Raw genomic sequence first — 23,550 nt, 5'->3', positions numbered from 1 at the left:
GGAGACCGTTTAGTAACAGCAGGAAGCCTAGCTAATGTAATGAGTCAGTGAGTGAGTGGTGGTCGGAGGGGCCGATGGCGCAGACTGGTTGCCTCGCTTCCGTCAGTCTACCCCAGGGCAGCTGTGGCTACAATAGTAGCTTACCACCACCGAGTTTGGAGTGAATGAATAGTGCAATGTAAAGCGTCTTTGAGTGTCCAGAAAAGCGCTATATAAAACCAATGCATTATTATAATAATGGAGAACAAAGCAAATTTTGTTCCATTTCTAGAAGAAAAAAATATATATAGTTGATATAGTGCCTTTAATATGATTTGATGTTTTTTTTGTGATCTTTGATAACAGAGATTGCCATAATAACTTCATAATGGGTCATGCCACCATGTGAGAACCACTGGATTTGGGGACCATATTATTTTTTTTTAAATTGGTGGAATATTGTTTTCCCCCAGCTTCACAGTGAAATCTATGAGTGAAACACACCAGTTGCACAGATTGACCAATGAGACTCTTGAACGAGTGATGGCGCACTTACCATCCAACAGAGAGCGCACACGTCATCCTCAGTAAACAAACCAAAAAGTGTGCTCCTCCTGTGGGGCACTGCTGGATGATCATCGGAGGAGTCTAGCCCGTAGACTGACCGGGCCTCACACCGCGGACATGGAGGACCAGAACGAGCTGCCGCCGGTGGAGCAGAACCAGCGGCCGCTACAGAACCAGGACCTGGGCGCCGTGTCCGCTGCGGGTAAAGCGCCGACACGTCAGCGCGGCTAGCTTTAGCATTGTTAGCATGCTGATGTAAACAATTCCCAAAAACCTGTCCCTATTCTTGTAGTTGGAGAATTGAGAGTTACGTATGATACTTTTTTATTTCCTAGCTTGCAAAACTATGGCATAGAGCTGTTATTTAATGAAATGTCAAGTGAAAATAGAACAATTTCCCCCCCAAATTCTCCCAATTATTAGCCCCGAACACTACTAGCTTCCTCATAACCCTGCTAAAGTTAGTGACTGCCAGAAGTCATGATACGCTTAGATTATTTGTTTGTAAAATGGAGATGCTGATTGTGCTGTTTGTGAGTTTAATCGGACTTTTATTCTTTCACTTTACATGTTGTGGGTTCGAGAAAGTAAATAACCGATTAATGAAACGAGTGAAGCTGCTGAGGTTGGGTGGATGCCAGTGGTTCTCAAACCTTTCACACCTAACTTAAAGAGCGCATGACACATTCGACACAATCGTAGCTAAGTTAACACAATTATATTGAAGATTTTCCTAAGATTGTACCCAGCTTTCTTTAGTTTGAACATTTTTTTGTGATTATAGTTTCACTTCCTTATTGGACACCATTATGGGAAATGAGACAACGTTACCTTTTATCTATCTTACTTCCTGTCAATAGCATCTGCTGCTTCACTGAAATAAAATTAAAATGATGCAACTTCATGAACATACAACTGATGTTATCCTTCTAAATAACTCATATTTACCAAAGCATTAAAACCACCAATCATGGCCAATGGGTCATTCCGCCAAATTGGTACCATTCAACTTTGAATATACACAAAATTAAGTTTGTAGCGCTTGATTTTTCATGATATGTTTTTCGATCAGTAGTTGATAAAGTGTAAAAAAACAAACCTCTAATTTATTTTTTGTACATTAATTCCACCTGAAGGAAGCCTAAGTACTACCCAGTGGCACACGAAGACCCACCACAGATTCAATGATAATCAATGTTATGGGGGTTGTCTTTATACAGCATACAGGTAAAATTGAGGAAGTGCAAAAGGGATGTGATAGCTCATGTTTTAGATGCTAGACTAGTTTAAAGAAGATACAGACGCACAAGGGTTTGAGTTAAAATGGACATCTTATTGATGGGCTTTTGCTATTGAGCTAAACAAACGTGGTATGGAGTCTCTTGTCTTAAAAACATTTTAAAGTTCTAACGGATGCATAAAATGGAGAGGAAAGACGGAATACAAACAAAGGACAAAAAAAATACAAGATGTTAAACAAAGAAGTCCGCACACAAGACAGCATTTTAATCCATCCACATTAGCGAATGATTACATATTTTTTCTCTTCTTTTCCATTGCAGCTGGTGAACTCCTGTCCCTGTATGGATGGTACGTGTTGGCTGCTGCCGCACTGCTCTTCCTGCTCATTCAGTACATTGTCAAAAAGAACCGGTCAGAGGGAAGTACCCGGTCCTCTGCCACGCCAACGCACCAGGGTAGGTCGTGGGGCTGTGTGTTCTTGGGGGATTTGCCTATGAAGTATTGTTGTTTTTGAAAATTAACATTCATTGCAAAGTGCACATAACTAGGGACTGAAGCTGGCTTTTGCTTGCCTTTACTGTATTTTGTTTTTTGTTGTTTTGTCCATGTAATGTATCTTTGAGTGTAAAAACAAATAAGCGTTATGCAGGTTTTATTTTGTTGTTATATGTTGACAGATGCATCGCTCGTGGCCCAGCGGCAGGAAGCTTTAGAGGCGGCTCGGATGAGAATGCAGGAGGAGCTTGATGCCAAAGCAGCCCTGTTCAAAGAGAAGCAGAAACAGGTTTGAAAATAACATATTTACAGAATTATAACAGCTTGTATTATTGAGCAACCTAAAACTGACCAGAACAATTCAGTTTACAGCTTGATCCCCACTCTTTGCCATGCACACTTCCCAGAATCTAAGTCATTGTTATTATACAGCATTGCTTGTAATTTCTGAGATTATGAAAACTTAATGATTCCCAGACTACATGACCTGTCGTATGTTGACAAAATACCGTTGTGTGAGTAGCAGGAGGAGGACAAAAGGAGGCAGAAGATCGAAAACTGGGACAGCATGGTGCAGGGCAAGAGCTCTAAAGGAAACGCCTCTCAGGTTACATCCAAACGCTTTTGTTCACCTTATTGAGCTCAGGAGTGAATGTTATGAAACATAATGGACAAAATCTGCCACGTTTCCTAGTTAGGGACCAGCAAAGTCCAAATATGTACGTTATTCAAAACTATACAAAAAGGTATATGTGAGCCATGGAGCAACTTAGTAGTGCCCAAATGCTTTTGTATGAACACTTACACCAGTATTTTACATTTAAAAATCTCCATAGGCTTGTTATTATGCAATCCCTGTAAGCAATGCAATAATGGTGACACAATCCCAAGCTCTATTGGGCTTTTCAGTTACACTTTAGCTTAACTTTATATATTGTACCTAACCAAATTTAGTGCAATGTAATCTGCTTTGCAACAATCTAATAATGTGTACTTTGGTGGTACATGTACAATGGAATAATGTGTTCTAGTAGTTTGGAGGTACATAATGTGGAGGAGGGAGGAGGGATCTTATGTCTTATTACATAACTACTAATATACATTCAGATAAATACCAGCAATAACAGCGCTGCACTGAGTCATAATCAGTGTGGGATATAGTAAAAACATCAGGTGCTCTTCAACGACAAGATACTGTATTAAAAAATATTAATTAGCCCTTAAGCAATTAAATTATGGGCAAAAGAGTCCGAGGCACTTTTAAAAAGGCCTTTATTTGTGAGGGTTTCAATCCTACTGGACCTTCATCAGGGCCTGGAGAATAATACATATTACACATTGTTTCATTGCGTATGACTGTATGTAGCCCATTGATACAAGTTATTACAGATAATGTGGTAGGTGTTACCAGCTTGTCTTTATAAGTGAACTAATAACTATGTATTTACATTATAGAGTACAGAGGATGAATTGGCCACCACTGTTATTAAGAGAAAGGCGGACAAAAAACCTCTTCGCGGCGCAGGTAGGTTGAAGTGAAGAAAAGTGGCTGGTGTAAATGTTTCCAATATGCTGAGAGCTGGGTAAAGAGACACTTTACTTGGATTGGTTTTGGAAGAGAAGAAAAACATAAATAGAAAAAGTATCCATTTGTTTATGTTTTAGGTTGTTAAGCGTGTTAAAGAGTGATTTACTTTACTCAGCTCTCCTCTATGAGGTACCATTCTTAAATATTGTATGGTAAATTTGGATTTTATGTGCAGATTATAACCCTCTGGCTGGTGATGGAGGCGGAGCGTGTGCCTGGAGGCCTGGTCGCAGGGGCCCCTCATCCGGAGGATGAAACTAAAGCCTGTCAGACGCTCCACAGGAGTGCTCTGACATTCACCAAGCATTTTACACTGACAGAGGGCGCTGTGTGCATCAACAACTGGGCTTCTCTATCTATGTTCTTCTCTATGGATTTGTCCACACTCATACCTGCATAAATACTCTGCAAGGCCCATGTTGTTGTGTAGTGGCACATTCGCCTCTAAATGAAGCCAGGCCTGTAAATGGAGCTCTCCGCTGGGCCTGGGTGATGACTTCAGTGTGGATTGGCATAATACTATATACCAGATTAACGTTACTGTTGTAGCCCTACCAAAGTTATTTTAGGAAATTATTATTTTATGTGAGGTGAAGAATGCAGTCAATAATTCATGGTTAGTTTAAGACATCTTTATGAGCTCTGAGAAAGACATTGTGCTTATGTAGTGAACTTTAGAGATGGAAATGATAATCAAAGCCAAGGCTGATTCTACTGATCAGTGTGGTAATTTCATCATATTCAATTACATTTTTAGCTAAAAATGGGCACTTTTGACCGAAGTGGATATTCTGAGATATTGTAAATTTATTTTTAAATAAAATGTGTGTATCTTCACAACAAAATGTTTTTTTTCTGCATACTTTTTTTTTTTTTTTTTAAGATACAATCATGATTAAGTCAACAGAGATGGCATAAACAAACAAACAAACAAACAAAAGACTACTTATAGTTCCATGCGTAATAACTATGGTAATAACGAAACACGGTCCGTCTATCATACCAGTAAACTCAAAAGTATTCTCGGAATGTGGAACCACCACTAGTTGGGAAGGCACGTGAATCAGCTTGAGAGGCTTTTTCTTTTTCTTTAACATGTTTCTTGAAGAGGAGGTGTGCGTATGCGTAATCGGGAGTGGAGTTAGCTGCTGGTGCTTTGCAAAAAGAGCCTTTATTGTGCTGTGGTTGAAAATCGACCGAAGTGTGATTGAGGCTGAAGTTTCCGTGAAGGCCTGAACACATCACACGAGCAGCTGCTTGCGCATCACTGCTACGGAAAACGCTAGGGATCAAACTACTTTACAAGCTTTGCCACGGCGAACTCACGTCGGACAGCAGCCATTCCTCAACACTTCAGGAAGGGAGACATCGCTTAGACCCTTTCGGAACAACGGCACGGCGCTGTTTAAGTTGTTTATCGGCTTTTAATGTTCGGCTCAGAGTCAACGGTAACCGTAACGCGGCTACGAAGTGTTCGGACGGAGTCCGAGTAGAGCGCTGTGATGCTACGTGGGCAACAGGGGAAAAGGCACTTCAGAAAGGCTGCTAGCGGTGCCTGAGTGCCCTGCTGGAAAGCTGCGTTGGATCCGACTTCTTGACTTTGCGATCAGCTTTGGTCAGGACACAATTCTCTCGGTCATAATGGCAGGCCGAGGCCGGAGAGCGTGGTTCAGTGTTCTGCTGGGGCTGGTTGTGGGCTTCACACTGGCCTCCAGACTCATCCTACCCCGAGCCACTGAACTCAAAAAGGCCGGACACAGGCGGAGAGACACCACCGCCGGCTGTGGACTCAACCGCGGCTCGAGAGAGAGCTACGGGGGGATGCTGTGGCCCACCGAGGAGAACAGCTCAGCGGCTACAGAGAAGCCTGCTGCCCGCTCCAACAGCTTCCTGTTCGTGGGTGTGATGACGGCTCAGAAATACCTCCACACCAGGGCTGTGGCAGCGCACAGGTACGCACTGCCTTTGTCTGAGCTGAGAGGCAAAACAACCTTTACTTACCGTGGATTGTTACACGACATGACATTTTTTCCATCAGTCAAAGTATATTGTAAGTGATCATACTGAAGGTCAAAGTGGGGGCATGTTGGTGCAAGTTGCAAATGCAGTAAACTGTAAGAATGATCAAATCATAGACCTAGATATCGTATTACATCTCATCTGTGAGAAAAGTGCAGATCCACTGAAAAATATATTGACCAAAGTGTTCAAAATAAATGAAGGGTTTGTTTTGATATCTTGTCCGTGGGAGTCCGGGTTTGAGCTGAACATCTGGTCACCCCCCAGACCACAGCAGTTTCACAAGAAAGAACAAGAGCCTATTATCTCATCTGACATAACTGTGGTTCACAAAGTTTTCCCTCCATTATGAAGGCAACGCTTGGGCCTATTTTAAAACATTTTACATGTTCACTACTGTTTTTGTTTTGTTTTACTGTGACTTGAGTCAGTGCCATTTAGCTACTGATACTCTAAGTACACACGATCCTGAGCCTACTTCATTAAATCAGTTCCACCAGAAACTCTAAATAAAAAAAAAAACAATTGATCCTGGAACACCATAGAGGAGACTGTGATGGAAAGTAAAGGAGCACAAGACTGGAAAATGTGGAGTCTGTAATTACCATGTCATTACCATTGTGTCTATGTGTTCAGGACATGGGCTCAGACCATCCCGGGTCGAGTGGAGTTCTTCTCCAGCGAGGGCTCGGACACCTCCATCCCTATCCCCATCATCGCCCTGAAAAACGTGGACGACTCGTACCCGCCGCAGAAAAAGTCCTTCATGATGCTCAAGTACATGCACGACCACTACCTGGACCAGTACGAGTGGTTTATGCGCGCGGACGATGACGTGTACATTAAAAGTGAGCGCCTGGAGAGCTTCTTGCGGAGCCTGAACAGCAGCGAGGCCATCTTCCTTGGCCAGACCGGCATGGGGGCCCGCGACGAGCTGGGCAAGTTGGCCCTGGAGCCCGGGGAGAACTTCTGCATGGGCGGCCCCGGGGTGATCATGAGCCGGGAGGTGCTGCGTAGGATGGTGCCGCACATCAAGGAGTGTCTGCAGGAGATGTACACCACCCATGAGGACGTGGAGGTGGGGAGGTGTGTGCGGCGCTTCGCAGGCGTCCAGTGCGTCTGGTCCTATGAGGTCAGTGTCAGATGTGTGGAGTTTGTTATATTTACCATTAACAAGCTACCTGTGCTTTACTTTATTTGTTTCCCTTGAGATGCATTTTCTACCTTGCTCTACTATAGATCAAGACACCCATGACACATTTGAAGTTAGATTGATTCAATTTTATCTTTGTTTTTCCAATTTGACGATTTCAGCTTTATACTTTAATAAGGCTCTTCCAGTGTTTCATTCACCTCTCTCTGTGCTTTGCCGTCTTTCTTGTGTCGTCATGTGTGTTGAACAGTTGTTTCCACTGGTTCTGCTCGCGGCTTCTTGTTTGTACTTGTGCGTTTCCCTCTGACGCAAGACAGTCTAGTCATAGATGCAAATCTGTCGCCTTCAGATGAAATTCGCCATTTTGACCTTGTAAAATAACATTCACGTGAATCATGCAGATCTGTAATTAAAAAGGTGTGGCGGTATATACAAACGCATACTTTGTGAAAAAGGTGACAGTTTATGGTGGAGCGCGTGGGTTTGCGGATTTCTTTTTACAAAACACATGTAAGTTTTATGAACTCAAACCATCCACTTTTTTTAGCGCAAACATGAGTGATTTATTGATTGATTGATTCATTCATTCATTTGCAGGTTTAGATCAGGATTATACTCTCTAAACTCAGCTTTCATTTAGCTTTAGAACTGTAGTTCTACTAATGACTAATTATGCTTCAGTTTCATCACAGTGAAGTGTGGAAAGAGACAGGATTCCTACATATGTAAATTCCAAATCAGGTTCTGTACAACAGAAGATATACTGTCTTCTATTTGAACTAAAGGGTAGTAAAAATCATTAAATATAGATTTTAAACTCGCAGTGATTTATGCAAGTTTAAAATGATTTATGATTTATAGGAATATATCATGGCATATAATTTAATTATGAAATGCCATTTAGCATACAAACCAAAGATTGGTATCAGGTTTGTTCTGGCTAGAGTGGGCATCTAAATGCTTCCAAAAGTACACATTAAAAATGTTTTTACTTCATTACTTTCCACCACAACATGTTGGTGCAAGTTGCAAAATGCAATAAACAGTAAGAATTATTAAATAATAGGCCTACCTACATATCATATTACATCTCAACTGCTGTATGATTGAGAGCTTACGCAGACACCTTGATATTTGTCCCACCAGGGATAAAGCTGTTGCCACGTACAGAACACTGTCCTGTCCTCGGCGTCTTGGGTTTGTGTTCCGGCCCCAGCAATTTGCCAAATGTCTCTTCCTGCTCTTTTACTTGTTTGGCCCAAAAATCCCCAAAGTCTGATTCCCCCAGGCTCACACAGGACCCTCCCAGTGAGAGAGCGAGAGAGTGCATACTGCATAGGGAGCTGCTATTTTCAGCTCTGTGGCCACAGCCTCAGAGCCGCACCCAGGAGTGTTTCCCCTAAAAAGACAACAAGGCAACATCATCAAACACATACCTCCTGTTAGGGCTGCACAGTATGCGGAAAAACATTTAAAATATATTGTAAGTAACTCAATTGTTAACATGGGGCTTTTTAATTATCAGGTTATAAGTTAGTTATGTGTTGGTAACTGCTCATTGTATGGACAAGAATATTATATCTGACTGTAACTTTACTGGGAGCAGGACGTCTCCAGCTTGTCTCCGTGGAGATGTTGACTAAAAGCAGCCAAATATGAGATTTAAAGCTACAACTTGTAAGATTTCACCCAATAAACAAAATTGAAATACAAGTATTTATTTTATGATAGATATTTTCACCATTGAAAAATACCTCAAACATATGTGCTTTTGCTCTGAGCGGCTCGCCTCTGCTAAAACATGGGACCTGGGACCCTCTTGCTGCTCAGTGTTATTCCAATATTTATAGACTTGTGATAAACTGTAGTTGTTTTATCTGATCTTGCCTGAAGTGTTTGGATTTTTAGTAAATAAGGTGACTTGACTTAACGGTAAAGTCACATTAATTCCTGAGAACAACAGGCCTTACTGTAAACTTTGTTGTGGCCGTGGGCCCCTGAGAACCCCCGGTGTTGGAGCCAGGGGCCTCTCAGAGCAGTGGTGACGACAGACTTGAGTGTGTTTTGTGTGTGTGCCTAAGCTGGCTCTATCCCGTTAGAGCAGATTAGAGCCTAAGCTTTCAGATGTTTCTGTTCAGAGCAGTGGCATTCTTCACTCTTGCTTGAAGTCGTGTGTCCAATGTTGCATACAGTGCATCGGCGATGTGACTAATCCAATGTTGTAGATGACAATAAAGATATGGTCCTCCAGCCATCAGCCATGTGACCTGTCCAGCTTGAGCCTGGAATTGAATGGACCATCTACCAAAAAATAATTAAATAAATAAATAAACGAAGTGAAAATAATAACTTCTATGGTTTAAAAATGTGTCATCAGGAAAATCTTGTTATGTTTTGTTTCATTCATGTAAAATATGTTGTTGTGGTGGAAAGTAATGAAGTATTAGGTACACATTTTGGATTTTTGTTATGAATAATTTTTACTTTTCATTCATTCACTTTAAAGCAGTTTGTACTTAAAGTTAATTGACTGAAAACTGAGGCACTCAGAGTAAATGAGTGGTTTTAAAGACCTTTATTGTAGCATGGCCAGTTGGTTAAAACATTGCCTACGCCTTTGGGCCCTTGTTTACTTTGACTCCTTATTTGTGCTGGTACTCCTGCGTACTTCAGCTGGGCACAAGTCGGCACTCCCAGGCGACGCAATGTAAAAGCTCCCTTTGTGTGTGTGTTACCTGGAATGACCCTTGGGCTTCAGGCGTCTGTGCACTGGTGTAACTGCAGTGTAATGTAAACAGTACAGAGAGGACACGAGGCTCGAGGAGTCAATGAGAACTCACATGCATCAACACGGTTCCTAAGCGGCTGAGCCACAGCGAATCACTTTTTCTGTGCTTCACAAATCAGAGCCAACATTAGAGGCTCGTCAAGGAATGCTCTCCGGAGTTTCCCACTCAGCCTGGCTAGCAATAGGACTGTAGTTGTACATGTGTCTAAATATGTCTACAAGTCAAATGATAATTGAGCCTGGAATGCTGGACAGATGGGGGATTTCTTAGAAGTTTGTATTAATAGCTGCTGCAGGTACTGGGAAAACTGTAGTAACACAGGTAGTGTGCATGTTCTCGTGTGGTTCTGGTTGTTCTGTATTATTCATTTGTTTTATTTATTTTGTGCAGATGCAGCAGCTGTTCTATGAGAACTATGAACCCAACAAGAAGGGCTACATCCGCGACCTCCACAACAGTAAGATCCACCGGGCCATCACGCTGCACCCCAACAAGAACCCGCCCTACCAGTATCGGCTGCACAGCTACATGCTCAGCCGCAAGATCGCCGAGCTGCGCCACCGCACCATCCAGCTGCACCGCGAGATCGTGCAGATGGGGCGCTACGGAGCCGGTGAGGCCAGCCGCGAGGACCTGCAGCTGGGCATGCCCCCCTCCTTCATGCGCTTTCATCCCAAGCAGCGCGACGAGGTGCTGGAGTGGGACTTTCTGACGGGAAAGTACCTGTTCTCCTCGTCCAACGGCCTGCCCCCTCGGCGCGGCATGGACTCCGCACAGAGACAGGCGCTGGACGACATCATCATGCAGGTAATGAGGGGCGATAATGGACACAGGCTTGAACTTTAACAGTGACATTCATTTGATAACAGGGACTATCATCTAAAACTCATTGTCAGAAATAAAAGTATAGTGTTGTATTTGTCAACAGAAGGTTTGGACTACGTAATGGCCTGCTCCCTGGCCTCTCAAAACCAGGAAGCTGCTGCCTGTTTCTTGATGAGAACCAGGAAATAGGACCATATTTGTCCAGTGCTCAGGTCTTCCGGTCTCTCAGAGAATAGACTTAAAACACCTCTACTTGTGTAAGTCAGTAAGCTCAGTGACAAAGTATATCTATGACATGTTAGAGGCATAATTATAAACCTCAGGGAGAGGTCTCCTACAGGGACCAGAGTCAGGACTAAACACGTTGAGGTAGCATTTTAGTTTTTCGCTGCTAAAATCTGGAAGAGTCTTCCTGAAGATGTAAGACAGGCCTCAACACTTGCAATGCTCAGTTCCAGGCTGTAAATGGTTACATATTGCTGTGCATAGAAGAAATGAAAGTACTTCATTTGCACTTTTTGCTTGTAATATAATTTTTTTATCCATTGCCTCTTAAACTGCAAAATTGGGCTGATTAATTGCTGAGATCAGCAAAGCGTGGGACTTTAGAAATTAAATAATTATATTATATTACTGACGTTACATCAAATTGCAGGCTGATGTGACCAATTACATGGAATCTATTAATCACTTTAAGTGTCCCTGAAATACTTTCAACACAACCTTCTAAACCTTGTAAACCGCTTTGAATGACTTTGTTTTCAAATTGGGCTAATCAGCTTGCTTTATTTTACCAGGTGATGGAGATGATCAACGCCAACGCCAAAGCGCGAGGCAGAGTGATCGACTTCAAAGAGATCCAGTACGGGTACCGGCGCATCAGCCCTCTGTACGGAGCAGAGTACGTGCTGGACCTGCTGCTGCTCTACAAGAAGCACAAAGGAAAGACCATGACTGTGCCGGTCCGCAGACACGCCTACCTCCAGCAGACCTTCAGCCAGATCCAGTTCCGAGAAGACCAGGAGATGGACGCGCACGCCCTCTCCAGCCACATCAACCAAGAGTCCGACTCGCTGTCCTTCCTGTCCAACTCGCTCAAGATGCTGGTGCCTTTCAAGCTCGGCAGCTCGAGTCCAGACCAGCGGGAGCCCAAGGAGAAGAAAGTCAACATCCTGGTGCCTCTGTCGGGACGATACGATATCTTCGTGCGCTTCATGGCCAACTTTGAGCGCGTGTGCCTCATCCCGAAGCAGAACGTCAAGCTGGTGGTTCTGCTCTTCAACACGGATAACCCCGAGCGGATCAAGCAGGTGGAGCTGATGCGGGAGTACCACATGAAGTACCCGCGCGCCGACATGGAGGTGCGCCCGGTGGATGGGGCCTTCTCCCGGGCGCTGGCTTTAGAGGCGGGCTCCTCGCACTTCTCCAACGACTCGCTGCTGTTCTACTGCGACGTGGACCTGCTCTTCAACAGCGACTTCCTGAAGCGCTGCCGGGACAACACGGCGCCGGGGGAGCAGACGTACTTCCCCATCATCTTCAGCCAGTACGACCCCAAAGTGGTCTACATCGGGAAGGTGCCCAGCGATAACCACTACGTCTTCACCTCCAAGACCGGCCTGTGGAGGACCTACGGCTTCGGCATCGTGTGCGTGTACAAGGGGGACCTGGTGAAGGCGGGGGGCTTCGACACCTCCATCCAGGGCTGGGGGATGGAGGACGTGGACCTGTTCAATAAGTTCATCCAGTCGGGCGTGCGGCTGTTCCGCAGCGCAGACACGGGCATCGTACACGTGCACCACCCGGTCGTGTGTGACCCCAACCTGGAGCCCAAGCAGTACAAGATGTGCCTGGGCTCGCGGGCCTCGTCGCACGGCTCCACGCAGCAGCTGGCCGAGCTGTGGCTGGAGAAGAACCAGCAGAGCTACAGCAACAACGGCTCCGTCAGACCGCAGGAGCACAAACTGTGAGGCCGACGCCGCGCACTCGGGTTGTACGGGACATGAACACGAGAGGCGGCCAGAGGTTTTAAAAGTGTGGTACACGCAGTCCAACGTTTCATGCGTTTGATTTTGATTTTTTTTATGGTACTGAAAACAATGAAAACATTTTATTTCTGAAAAAATCCAAAATGAATTGACCTCAGTGCAATGTGTCATGTGTAAAGCAGTTATACACACTGAAAAATCCACATTCCTTACTGTGCTTGGAAGTTAATTTGAATAATTCTGTAAAACATATCTACCAATGGAATAAGAGGTTTATTTTTCTTGTAAAATTCCCAAAGTCCTAATACTACATTTTTTTTTAAGCACACTAATATTTTTTATGTTATTTTAGGTGCAATAAGCAAGAAGTTTTCTCCACTCTTATTTTAAGCTACTTATTCTATTGGCAGATTATTTCACATACCCACTCCTATCAAGGATGTATGTTCCTGTTTCAAGAAAATGTAGCTTCTTTTTGTTTTTCGTTCGATTCGTTTTGGCAATGTTACAGAGATTTCACCGGGACGCAATCTGTTTCACTCTTTTAGCTTCTCAAAGGTCAAAATGTACTCGCGTACGTTATCCCGCACCGGCCTGAGCTGTGGTTCATTGCTTACCTATTTATTTGCAACTGTTCTCCTTTTGAAATGTTTTTATTATTATTATTATTATTTAAGAAACACACACTGTTGACTCAATAGCCTTAACTATTCAAACCGAGACCATGTAACAAAAGTAGGACTACCTGGGGGCATCTGATTTCAGCAGCAGACCAAATAGACATAGATGAATGTACTACAGTGGAATGCAAACTTTTGGGCACCTCTGGTCATAATGTGAACAGTGAAGCTGAAATGAAAGGTATGAGAAATCCCCAGATTACATTTCACACAAGGTTTTATTTCCATCTTTTACATTTTCAAAACAGAAAAGGTTTTAACCAAGATTTTGTGAAATTTATATTCAATTTTAGTCAACTAAATCCAAGATTATTTTAGTCAACTGTGCATTTATTTATTAAAGGGGTAGTCAACGTCCGGCCCAGGGGCCAAATCCAGCCCTCCAGCACAGAACCAAGATGATTTTAAAGATGATACTATTACACAAATCAGAGCTCAAAGTACTAATGTAAGTAGAAATGTGAGAAATAGTCAATTCTTTCAAAATTTCCAAACAGAACACTCAGTTATGGCTAAATATAGCAGGTTAGGCCCTTGGTCTTTTTACAATGAAGAAAATCCACCTTCCACCAAGCAAACTTACCTAACCCTGCTTTAAATTATATGAAGCGCTTTCAAACTGTCATTGAACGTTTGTATGATTTTAGCTTCTTTTGATTTGTATTTAGTCATATTTTAGTTGATGAAAATATCTGGACATTTCGGTCATAGTTATAATCTCATAAACAACTTTTAATTTAGTTTTGGTCTAATTGTATTCAGCAAAAATATCACTTAAAATTATGACAATTGTTGTAGTCGACGAAACCTTTGGCAAGTATCCAAGTTCCAAACCCTGTTCTGAGAGATTTCCGGATTGTCTGTCACGCCCGTCCACAGATCTTTAATGATGTTTAGGAAAAACCTTCCGACAGCGCGTCATGAGGTCGCCCATTGTGGATTTTGAGCTGTGTTTACAATCATTACCCATTCGTAGAAGACATCTTCTTTTTAACTTCAGTTTCTTCACATTTGCTGTTATGTTTGCCTCCAGAATTTGTTGGAATTCATTTAATTCATTTCCACCCCCAGGCTTGGACAGATGTTCCAACATCTTCCACTTGAAACGTACAGGAGGATTTTAGATTTTTGTGGTGAGGAAGCAGAAGAGTCATTTCTTCTGATGACCAGGAGGTGCTTAAAGTTTTGCGTACCTCTTTAAGTAGGGCTGAATGTTTTTTTTTATTTGGGGAAAAACTAATTCTGATTTCTCTGACCAATATTGCAATTGTAACTTACTTTAAAGTCAAACCCGTCATGGAGCATTAACATTGGAGAGAAGACTGCAATATGAACTGCTAAAGTATGAATCCGATGGTTGTTGTGTTGTTTTCGTAGGGGGCACTTGGGAGGACGTTTTGAAAGGGCTTGCCTGTTTCATCATATCTGTGTGGTGCATATCCATTTATGTGACTTCGATATTGAAATGAGAATCATCAAGGTTTGGTTCTTTACATTTAATTGTTGCCAAAAAGTGCCAACCTAAAACGCTAATGAACTTTATCCATTCCTCGTCTCCATCTCTCTTCTTTTATATTTTCAAATACCTTTTAAGTTTGCCATTTTATTCAGTTATTTCCTTTGTTCACAATGTTTCGGGTTTTATTCGTAACTTATTTCTGTAGGATTGTCCCGTTCAGAAGATAACTGCAAGGTTTGGGATGAGAGTTTTGTCTGTGAGAGATGAATGTTGCTGTGCACATTTTCACATTTTAATAAAAGCTTTATTCTGAAAGCTGTGTCTTTATTCCCGTAGAGAGTGAGATCTTTCTGTTTTAAAGAGGCATGAAGTTATGTCAGTACTCTATGGAGCCAGCCTGTAGAGTTCGGGATGGGATGTTATGAATTCACTGTTACCATGGAAATTTGCCATGTTTGTGGATACTAGCAAACATTTTAAAAACGTATGAAAAGTGGAGAAAAAAGCCGTGGAATAGATGTATTAAGATGTATTTACCAGTTGTGACTCAGCAGCTAACACACTGTAGTGCAAGTGTTTTCATGTGAACTTCAGTATTTCCATTATTGTTGCTGCAAATCCCATCATGCTTAGCGCTATGACATCACAATCCTGAACTCTAGTTTATATCAGAGTTTCTCCAAACCTTTTACAAGTAACTACTCAAAGTATTTCACCTTCTTGGTACCTCCAGACCTAGCCTGGGAATACCCATGCTGCTGTGTGCGCTCCAATCGTTTCAAACTGCACAACATATAAATGTAACTCGTGATATTTTGTCTGGCAATAGCCAGGCTACTCCAGACCTAGATCAAGTTCAAATCAGGACTAAACCTGGTCTAAAATTATGCCAGGAGCCAAAACCTTCATTTTTTGAGCAGCTGATCAGAAACATTGATGTGATTGGTCACTATTTAATCTAAGCCTGATTAAAAAGTCTTTCAACTTGTTAAAAGACTATGATCAGAATCGTCATATTGGAAATATGCGGGAAAACATAAAAGCTGAATACTGTGTATATAATGTATTTTGGAGAGATCACCATGTCATGATCCAATGTAGCTCTATGCACAAATCCACAATCTTCCCCACATACGTCAGTCTCGTCATAATCTTGACTTGATGACTTTAGTTACCTCTGAAAGACAACTTTGTTCCCATTCCTCACCTTTTACATCCAAAATCACCCTTAGAAACTTCTTGAAATGAAAAAATGAAATGAAAATGAAAATGAAATGAACTGGACACATTTCAAAATATGTTTTTGCCTGTCACACAACAAAGGAGATTTAATTTAAAAAATGTATGTATATCTTTCAAATGTCGGCCTCCATTGTTAATACACTGATAATTTTTTAAGTTTTGGTCCACTCTTTCAAGCATGTTGACCGGTATGTTGGTAATGTGGGTTTGGATGTTATTCTGTAGGTGTCACAGGGTCTGTGGATGAACGTTTTAATCCACAGGGAATCATCACAAGGGCTAAATCAGGCGAGCACGCAGGCCAGTGTACGTCCACTCTAAGGGAAATCAGTCGGGGAATTCAAGGTTGCAGAAGAAGTTGCCTGAAGGCATCCATAAAATCAACGGGCGATCAGAAACACAGCCTCGTGGCGGGCCTTCCATCAGTCCCTCACCCCACACGCTACCCGGTAAAATAAAGCTGGATTTTTCCCATAGAGTCAACACAAACCATCACCACAAGATTCTTTATTTAACAAAAAATGATATGTTACAATATTAACTTACACTAAAAATAAAGGTCTTCATCAACAATAATATCAAAAGAGCATATTCCAGGACAAGTCATACAAAAAAGTGAGCTTGTTGCATTCATGTGTCCAACTGGATTCAGGAAATAGCTTTTGGTGCCTTTTGTTCTGATGAAAGGACATAAAAACAAGGGACTCACCAGACGTTTTTTGGCTGAATGAGGTCCACAGCAGCAGTGTTTTTGTGCATTGTTCCTTTGGATTCTTCGAACACATTTCCAAATAACAAAAAAACTTCACACACTTCTCAGACACTCTGGGCGGTGATGCAGAAACACCGTATGATCCGACAACGGTTTTGTTCAAGGAAAACCACGACAAATGAGTCTCTCTTCTAAGTAGTGAATATAATGTTCCTTCCATTGACAATAATGGTTGGGTTTTGTTTCTTTCAGGCATGTTGAGTGACAGCGCAGCAGCTAAAGCCAAAAATTGTTCATATTGTGATACCAGCTCCAAATCTGGTTCCTACACTTTCAGAAAAACCTGATAGCCACTGAAAAATTCTAAATGGTAAACGTTTAATTTTCATGGCCATGTTTTACCCTTTTTTTCCTACACCAAAAGCACAGAGAGGATGTATTTATTCAGGAAATTATACTTTGATCTTAGCTTTTTGAGTCTATGGTATGGGTTTGTGCCCAGGCGTGCGTGCTGCTCATTGGACAATGTCTGGATTTGTTGTGGAGAATGTCGTCTTTAGTCTTTTGTTTTTACGCACTGCAACTGCAAGTGAATTTCCTCATACATTACTACTACTTACATACTATTACTTTTTGTTTTTTTAAAAGAAGAACCTCAAAGAAGGAGGTTTTTCACTTCTGGGATCAAACGAGCTGTGTTAGATTAAAATGGGCTGAAAACAAAAGCATCACCATTAGGGTCAGATAATTGGCCTATACAGTACATGTCATTGAAAACTCTCACTAAAACGCTGCCCATATTATCCATATTATATCCCCAAGCTACTACTACTAAAACCACGTGCAATAGGCTCTCGTCTGGGGCTAAGACTTTGCAGAAAGAGAGATGATGAATCTCAGTGTGCTTTCCTGGTTAAATAAAATACCCTTTTGGGGCTTTATTCTGCATCTGCATTTTCTGGATTTCTTGAGCCGGCAGTTGGAAATTAACACTTCTTAATTTTACACTGTTATGTGTCACTGCCCACTTTGGCGTCTGCGTGTCTCCATTCATCTGATTTTATTCTTGATATACCAAAGCTAAGGAGTCAAAAAAGAAGTGAACAAAGGCTAAAATCTGAGCTTTGGGGCTACGTTGCCCTGAGCGGAGTGTGAGCATGTAAACGTAGTTCCTTCTACTCTCAGCGCTCCCTGGTCCTTCTCAGCCTGCTCTCCTGCTGGGTCAGGGTCTCCCAGCCGCTGTAGAAGAGCTGGAGCTGCTCACCGCCCCAGGCCCTCCACACGCACACTGTCCACTGGGAGGCGCTGTCCCGATGAGCACACACCACAGAGTCCCGGTGCAGCACTGAGGCCATCTCCAGAGAGCTGCGGACAGAGCACTTACTTTACTCTCTTCAATAAACACGTCGGTATACTCAAAGGGATAGGGTTAACTTATTAATTTGACTAGATTTCACAGATAGATATAATACTTTTCTACTACACTACATTTCTATAAAGTAGAAAAAAAAGAAAAAAAGCAGCATATTTTGTCCAATTTAAAAGGCTGATGATGCACACTCCAGAACACCAGGTGGCGCTGTGCAGATGTATTGTCAAAGCCAATGATTTGCCACAAGGAAAAGATTTGTCCCCATTATGTTGCCGTACAGGTGAAAAAGTCAGCCATGATCTTCATGTTTTGAATTTCTTCTTTGAATATGATCTACAGCAAATACTTTAACTTAAAGGCCTTATGATTTGTTTTTTTAAATCGAGACATTGAAACAGGAAGTCACAGTTAAAATGTTTGTTGTGGTCCAAACTCATTTTCAACATTTCTAACATTTGTAGCATCTGAATTCTTCACAGCGTCAAGTTTATAGGCACATTTTACTGCAGTGTCACTTTTCATGGTCAATTTCAGAAAAAACACCTTGCTAGAAAACTAGCCTGCAACTTCATGAATTTGATAAAATGTCTATAAAATAAAGTGACTTTCCCTACAAATGTACAAGTCTAGTATAAAACCAATTCCGCTCCACTCCAAAAAAAAAAAGTAAATAGAAAAAAAATGACTGAGAGACCTTTATTTTTATTTGAGTTATATTAGCCCCAATGTACCTGTACTTTTACTCAAGTTATAGGAAAAAAAGACTTTGTCCACCCTTGAATGGTGGTTTCCTTGAAATTGACAAAGAATCTGACGAGGTCGTGTGATGTGTGTGTTCTGTGAAGAGAGAAGAGGATGCCCTAAGGACCCAATGTACAGGTGCAGTAGGCTCTGTCCTGTCATTAGGGGTCGTTCTGGGGCCCTTTATGGAGATACTGACACAGGTCAGGGGTCACATGAAAGCACACACAGCCTTCTTAGGCAGAACACAGCTGTGGCTGCTGTAAAACAGTAATGACTGTGCTTTCTGCTCTGTCATCAGTGCAGTAGACTACATGGCATGATGTTGGTTTTAGTGTCGAATTACTAAGTTCCACTTCTTTAAGAGCTTCAACAGGTTCAGTAAACTGTCCGGAAAAGGATTGCAGCACGTTGTGTGGCTCATCTGCCCTTGTTATGCATAAACATGTGGAATGTAGTTCCGACAAATACCTGCGCTCGATAGTTGCCGAATGTTTATAACACAAACCCTCACATTGAACATTTCCCTAAAGATGTTTTATCATACCGGTGTCCATTATCCTTACCCTAGTTTAGCTCCCTCAGGTGGAAGCAGCACAGCAGTGACACGGCCACGCAGCTGTTGGGGCCCTGGCTGCCCTGGTTCTTGGGGCCCTGGCTGCAGTTCCAGCACCAGCACGTCCCCTCCACACCTGCACATACAAGGACACACATATGTCCCTTACCAAAAAGTCCATCAAATACCAATAAATAAAAAGGATTGTTTAGTGAACAGTTCTGTCTGTCTGTAATGATAAAGCCAGGACGGGGGCTGATGTTGTTGCTCGATGTGGCATGTATGTGAGTTCATGTGTTACCTGGGGATCCACAGAGCTTCTCCGACACAGAGGACAGCGACAGCCCGTAGTCCAGCGCTCCCGCTCAGGTCAGCTTCCACAGGCGACTCGTCCCCCCGCCCCCTGTCGGACCCGTGCAGACTGGGCTCTGTGCTGGGGGACGTGGAGAGGGTATCCTCCAGGCTGGGGGTCGTGCTGGAGGACGTGGAGAGGCTGGGCTCCGTGCTGCTGGTGGACCCGTCCTGGTTGGAGAGTTCTGACGTGACGGAGTCCTGCGGTTGGATGAACTGAGCCCCGGCGTTTGCACTGCACATGTACGTAATCACCATGGGCTGATCCCTCTCGGCTCTGGTGTCGCCGGGGTCTGCGGGGGCCGTGGAGAGAGGACAGGTGGGATGTTGGACCGGGAAGACATCTCGGAGAGGACTGCTATCTCCACAGCTGAAGAAAACACACACAAAGCACAAACAAACAAAAGATGAAAGAAGACTTGATGCATTATGACAGACCACGGCTCCAACCACTTTGAACTTACACAGAAATATCGTCACTTTACTGCGCGGAGGTTGAAGTGCTCCTAAGGTGTATATATAGTTCCCCTATTTATCCTGTTTAATGTAGCAGTTTCTTCCTCTACAGTGTCCGCAGTCACAGTCAGCTGTGGCCATTATTGTGTGTGGTGTGAGCTGGGAATACACCTGGGGGGGCACTCTCACCAATACACTATTTCCTCTGAACGACCTGCTCAGCTTTATTACCTGCTATAGAACTCTAACTGCAGGAAGCAGAGGGGCTTTCATGTCCAAGTACTGCAGTTGTAAAGTGAGTGTTATACAAAGAATTTAAAAAAAACATCGGCCCCTTCAAACATTAACAACTCACTCACTGCATTTCATATATACAAGATTTTGACGCATGTTTGCCAAGGATACAAGGACAGTCTGCCCAATTTAGAGCCAGGACTCAAACCCATGACCTGTGAATCCGTGGATGAATGGACCAACCAGCGAGCCACAATTGCTGCTAGTTCTTGGTTAGTGTTAAGTTAGTGTTCATTTCTTTGTCATTTTTGTCAAAGTAATAATATTGCTGACAAACTTGATTAAAACTAAATCCTTAAACTAAACTTTCTTGTCAAAATGAACTTTGCAGTACTTGGTTATGTGTACTTGTACTCACCAGTACTTGGCACAGAGCTGGTAGGAGGCGGCGTCATACAGCAGCACTGCATTGGTGAGGTCGTCCAGTACCCACACGGCCTCCTGCCCCCACAGGCAGAAGCTGGTTGTCATGGACACGATGTTGGAGGGAGGAGCGTAGGGCTCCAGTCTGCGGATGGGCTGCAGTCGGAGGAGGTCGATCACCAGGACGCCCGGCCCGTTGGAGTACCACAGCTGAGGAGACAGGGCAGTGTGACGAAAGCGCTGGCTGTGGGATTACTGTGCTGTTACAAAGCAGCTTGTTGAACCAGGAAGAAAGGCCAAGGGAAATTTTCAATAAACTTTTTTAGATCAATACACAATTTTCAAAGTGTACAGAAGAAATGTGTTTGGTCGCTGTAATCCAAATATGCCAATTTTATTTCTGGGCCATGGCTGCAGCTCAAGATGAGAGAAATACACAGGGGCATGCACAGACATTACAAAGTTCTAAAGTTTTTCTTTACACTATTGCAACATCTCCACTTACATAGCTCCAATAGACTCCACAATTTCCATTCTTGTACTATTTAATATGTTTTTTTTTTCAATATCTAAGTCCTAGCCTGATTTATTGAGCTTTGAAACTTAAATAGTAAATGGTATTCAAAAACTAAACAGGATCTGACATGTTATTTATATCACTGGGATTAGGAATCTAGTTTTCAGTCCTGGCCCCAGGGGTGAACCTATTGTACATGTTTTTAGTGGTAGAGGAAGAAGAAGAAGAAGAAGAAGAAGAAAACCGGAGGAAACCTACGCAGACACAGCGAGAACATGCAAACTCCACACAGAAAGGATTCCAGGTGGGAATCGAACCTGGCTCTGCCCATTATTTAGATTTCTTCGCTGAAAATATCAGCAATGTTGGCTATTTTTATGCATGTCTTATTGTTATATGAAAACAGAAAATGACAGAAAATGTGCAACAAATGTTTCCCCCTCATATTTGTGTCAGTAATCTACAGCAAAAGTTTAGAATTGATATTTCCAAATGTAATTTATTTCCCTATTTACCTATTTGGGCACATTTATTAGCATTTCCCCTTTATTTTTTCTTGTAAACCTTTGATTTCAAACAGAAGCAAATTGTGTTACATTATAGTTAGTATAGTATAGCATGTTTATTGCAGCTTGTGTGGTATTTTAAAGGCACACTGTGTAACATTTTGGACTATACTGTACCATCAACACAAAACATGCTCTCAATGACCAGCTCGACACAGAAAATGCTATATTTTTGCAGTGGATAGTCAAAGAATGGATCTGGATGAGCCTGTTTAACTCTCAAATCTACTGACCAGTGTTAATTTCGTCGACTAAAATATTTAGTCTTAATTTTAGTCAAAGTGATATTTTTGACGACTAAAATTGGACTAAAACTAAATTAAAAGTTTTTCATGAGACTAAAACTATGACTAAAATGTCCAGATATCTTAGTCGACTAAAATAAGACTAAATAAAAATGAAAAGGAGAGACTAAAATCATTCAAACTTCTATTGACCGTCTGAAAGAGCCTCAGATCATGTAAATTCACAGCCAAAGGATCAGCTCTGAGCTTTGTTCATGTGGAGCAGCTCCATGAAGCAGAGGAACGAGATTAAATATGATTATAATGAATATTATAAATATAAGTCGACTAAATTAGTCTTAAATTTAGTCGACTAAATTGAGATGCAATTTTAGTCGACTAAAACTAGACTAAAATTTAAAAGATTTTTTTGACTAAATCTGGACTAAAATTAAATTACATTTTAGTCAAAAGACTAAGACTAAAACTAAATTAAAATATGTTGTCAAAATGAACATTACTACTGACTTTAGTCGACATCTCCATGGAAACGAGCTGGAGACGCACCCACTTCTGGTAAAGTTAAAGTCATGTTTAAGCAGACGTGAGCCGCTCAGAGCAAAAGCACATGTTTGCATCAGGTGTTTTTCAATGGTGAAAATATCTATCATAAAATAAATGCTTGTATTTCAATTTTGTTTATTGGGTGAAATCTTACGCGGTGTGGCTTTAAAATATGATTATGCACTTTTAGAACAAAGGTTTACTGTCATTTTTATGCCTAAGAGTTGACAGAGTATCGTTAATAATATCATTTATCGCGATACTTTCCTGCCTCAATATATTGAACTTCACATTTGTTATCGTGACAGGCCGACCAAATGTCTCACCTCCTTGTCTGATCCCAGCCGCACCATGGCGTTCACGGGGTACGCTTTCTGCCGCGGGTCAGCCTCGTGCACGCCCAGCCCCTTGTTGATGGAGTGAGAGCAGATGTAGGTCTCTCCCTCCAGCGGCTGGTCGTTCAGCAGGCTGTAGACCGCGATCAGGCCGTCAGACATGCCGGCAAATACACGGCCCAGGCTCTGCAGGGCACACAGACAACACAAACAACTCATTTTACAGATTTTTTTTACAATAGTTTGTAAGTGTAAGTTAGTCAAACCTGTTGGGTAGGCAGCACCAGGAGGAAGCAGGTGACAACGGCCGGACAGGAGAAGTGCTTCTGGGGCTGGCTCAGTGGACACATGTCCTTCAGGCTGTAGATCAACACCTCCTGCTCCTGTTCAAACAACCGCCAACAATTACTGAGATTCAAATGTAAAAAGTGGGACGCATACACATTCCTTCTCTGTCTGTTTCTGTTTGAGTT

General features: G+C 42.3%; 3 protein-coding genes across 3 annotated transcripts in view; 2 read left to right on the top strand and 1 right to left on the bottom strand.

Annotated features, from left to right (window-relative positions):
• Positions 1–548: 548 nt before the first annotated feature.
• On the top strand, positions 549–4,677 carry selenos (selenoprotein S). The gene is made up of 6 exons (XM_079555912.1): positions 549–748; positions 2,109–2,243; positions 2,466–2,572; positions 2,807–2,890; positions 3,739–3,808; positions 4,047–4,677. The coding sequence occupies exons 1-6, from the start codon at positions 664–666 to the stop codon at positions 4,124–4,126; spliced, it is 561 nt and encodes a 186-aa protein (XP_079412038.1). The 5' UTR covers positions 549–663; the 3' UTR covers positions 4,127–4,677.
• A 370-nt stretch (positions 4,678–5,047) lies between these two features.
• On the top strand, positions 5,048–12,683 carry chsy1 (chondroitin sulfate synthase 1). The gene is made up of 4 exons (XM_079554697.1): positions 5,048–5,823; positions 6,527–7,022; positions 10,223–10,639; positions 11,455–12,683. The coding sequence occupies exons 1-4, from the start codon at positions 5,513–5,515 to the stop codon at positions 12,625–12,627; spliced, it is 2,397 nt and encodes a 798-aa protein (XP_079410823.1). The 5' UTR covers positions 5,048–5,512; the 3' UTR covers positions 12,628–12,683.
• A 5,190-nt stretch (positions 12,684–17,873) lies between these two features.
• The window catches only part of lrrk1 (leucine-rich repeat kinase 1), a 36,920-nt gene continuing 31,243 nt past the window's right edge, over positions 17,874–23,550 (bottom strand). Inside the window, exons 32-37 of the mRNA XM_079554647.1 lie at positions 23,344–23,460; positions 23,069–23,263; positions 20,867–21,081; positions 19,709–20,128; positions 19,418–19,543; positions 17,874–18,103 (exon numbers count right to left, since the gene is read on the bottom strand). Of these exons, the coding sequence (XP_079410773.1) occupies positions 17,920–18,103; positions 19,418–19,543; positions 19,709–20,128; positions 20,867–21,081; positions 23,069–23,263; positions 23,344–23,460 (1,257 nt within the window). The 3' untranslated portion in view covers positions 17,874–17,919. The remainder of the gene's footprint in view (positions 18,104–19,417; positions 19,544–19,708; positions 20,129–20,866; positions 21,082–23,068; positions 23,264–23,343; positions 23,461–23,550) is intronic.

This window comes from Gobius niger (assembly GCF_951799975.1).
Source record: "Gobius niger genome assembly, chromosome: 4".
Classification (NCBI taxonomy): domain Eukaryota; kingdom Metazoa; phylum Chordata; class Actinopteri; order Gobiiformes; family Gobiidae; genus Gobius; species Gobius niger.
This window is presented reverse-complemented; position numbering and strand designations above follow the sequence as displayed.

Bases quoted from the DNA above. Each gene is read 5' to 3' on its own strand.
- selenos (XM_079555912.1), top strand. From the start codon at position 664: ATGGAGGACCAGAACGAGCTGCCGCCGGTGGAGCAGAACCAGCGGCCG. The intron at 2,573-2,806 runs GTTTGAAAATAA...TTGTGTGAGTAG, and splicing joins TCAAAGAGAAGCAGAAACAG to CAGGAGGAGGACAAAAGGAG. The intron at 3,809-4,046 runs GTAGGTTGAAGT...TTTTATGTGCAG, and splicing joins AAAACCTCTTCGCGGCGCAG to ATTATAACCCTCTGGCTGGT.
- chsy1 (XM_079554697.1), top strand. From the start codon at position 5,513: ATGGCAGGCCGAGGCCGGAGAGCGTGGTTCAGTGTTCTGCTGGGGCTG. The intron at 7,023-10,222 runs GTCAGTGTCAGA...TATTTTGTGCAG, and splicing joins AGTGCGTCTGGTCCTATGAG to ATGCAGCAGCTGTTCTATGA. The intron at 10,640-11,454 runs GTAATGAGGGGC...TTATTTTACCAG, and splicing joins TGGACGACATCATCATGCAG to GTGATGGAGATGATCAACGC.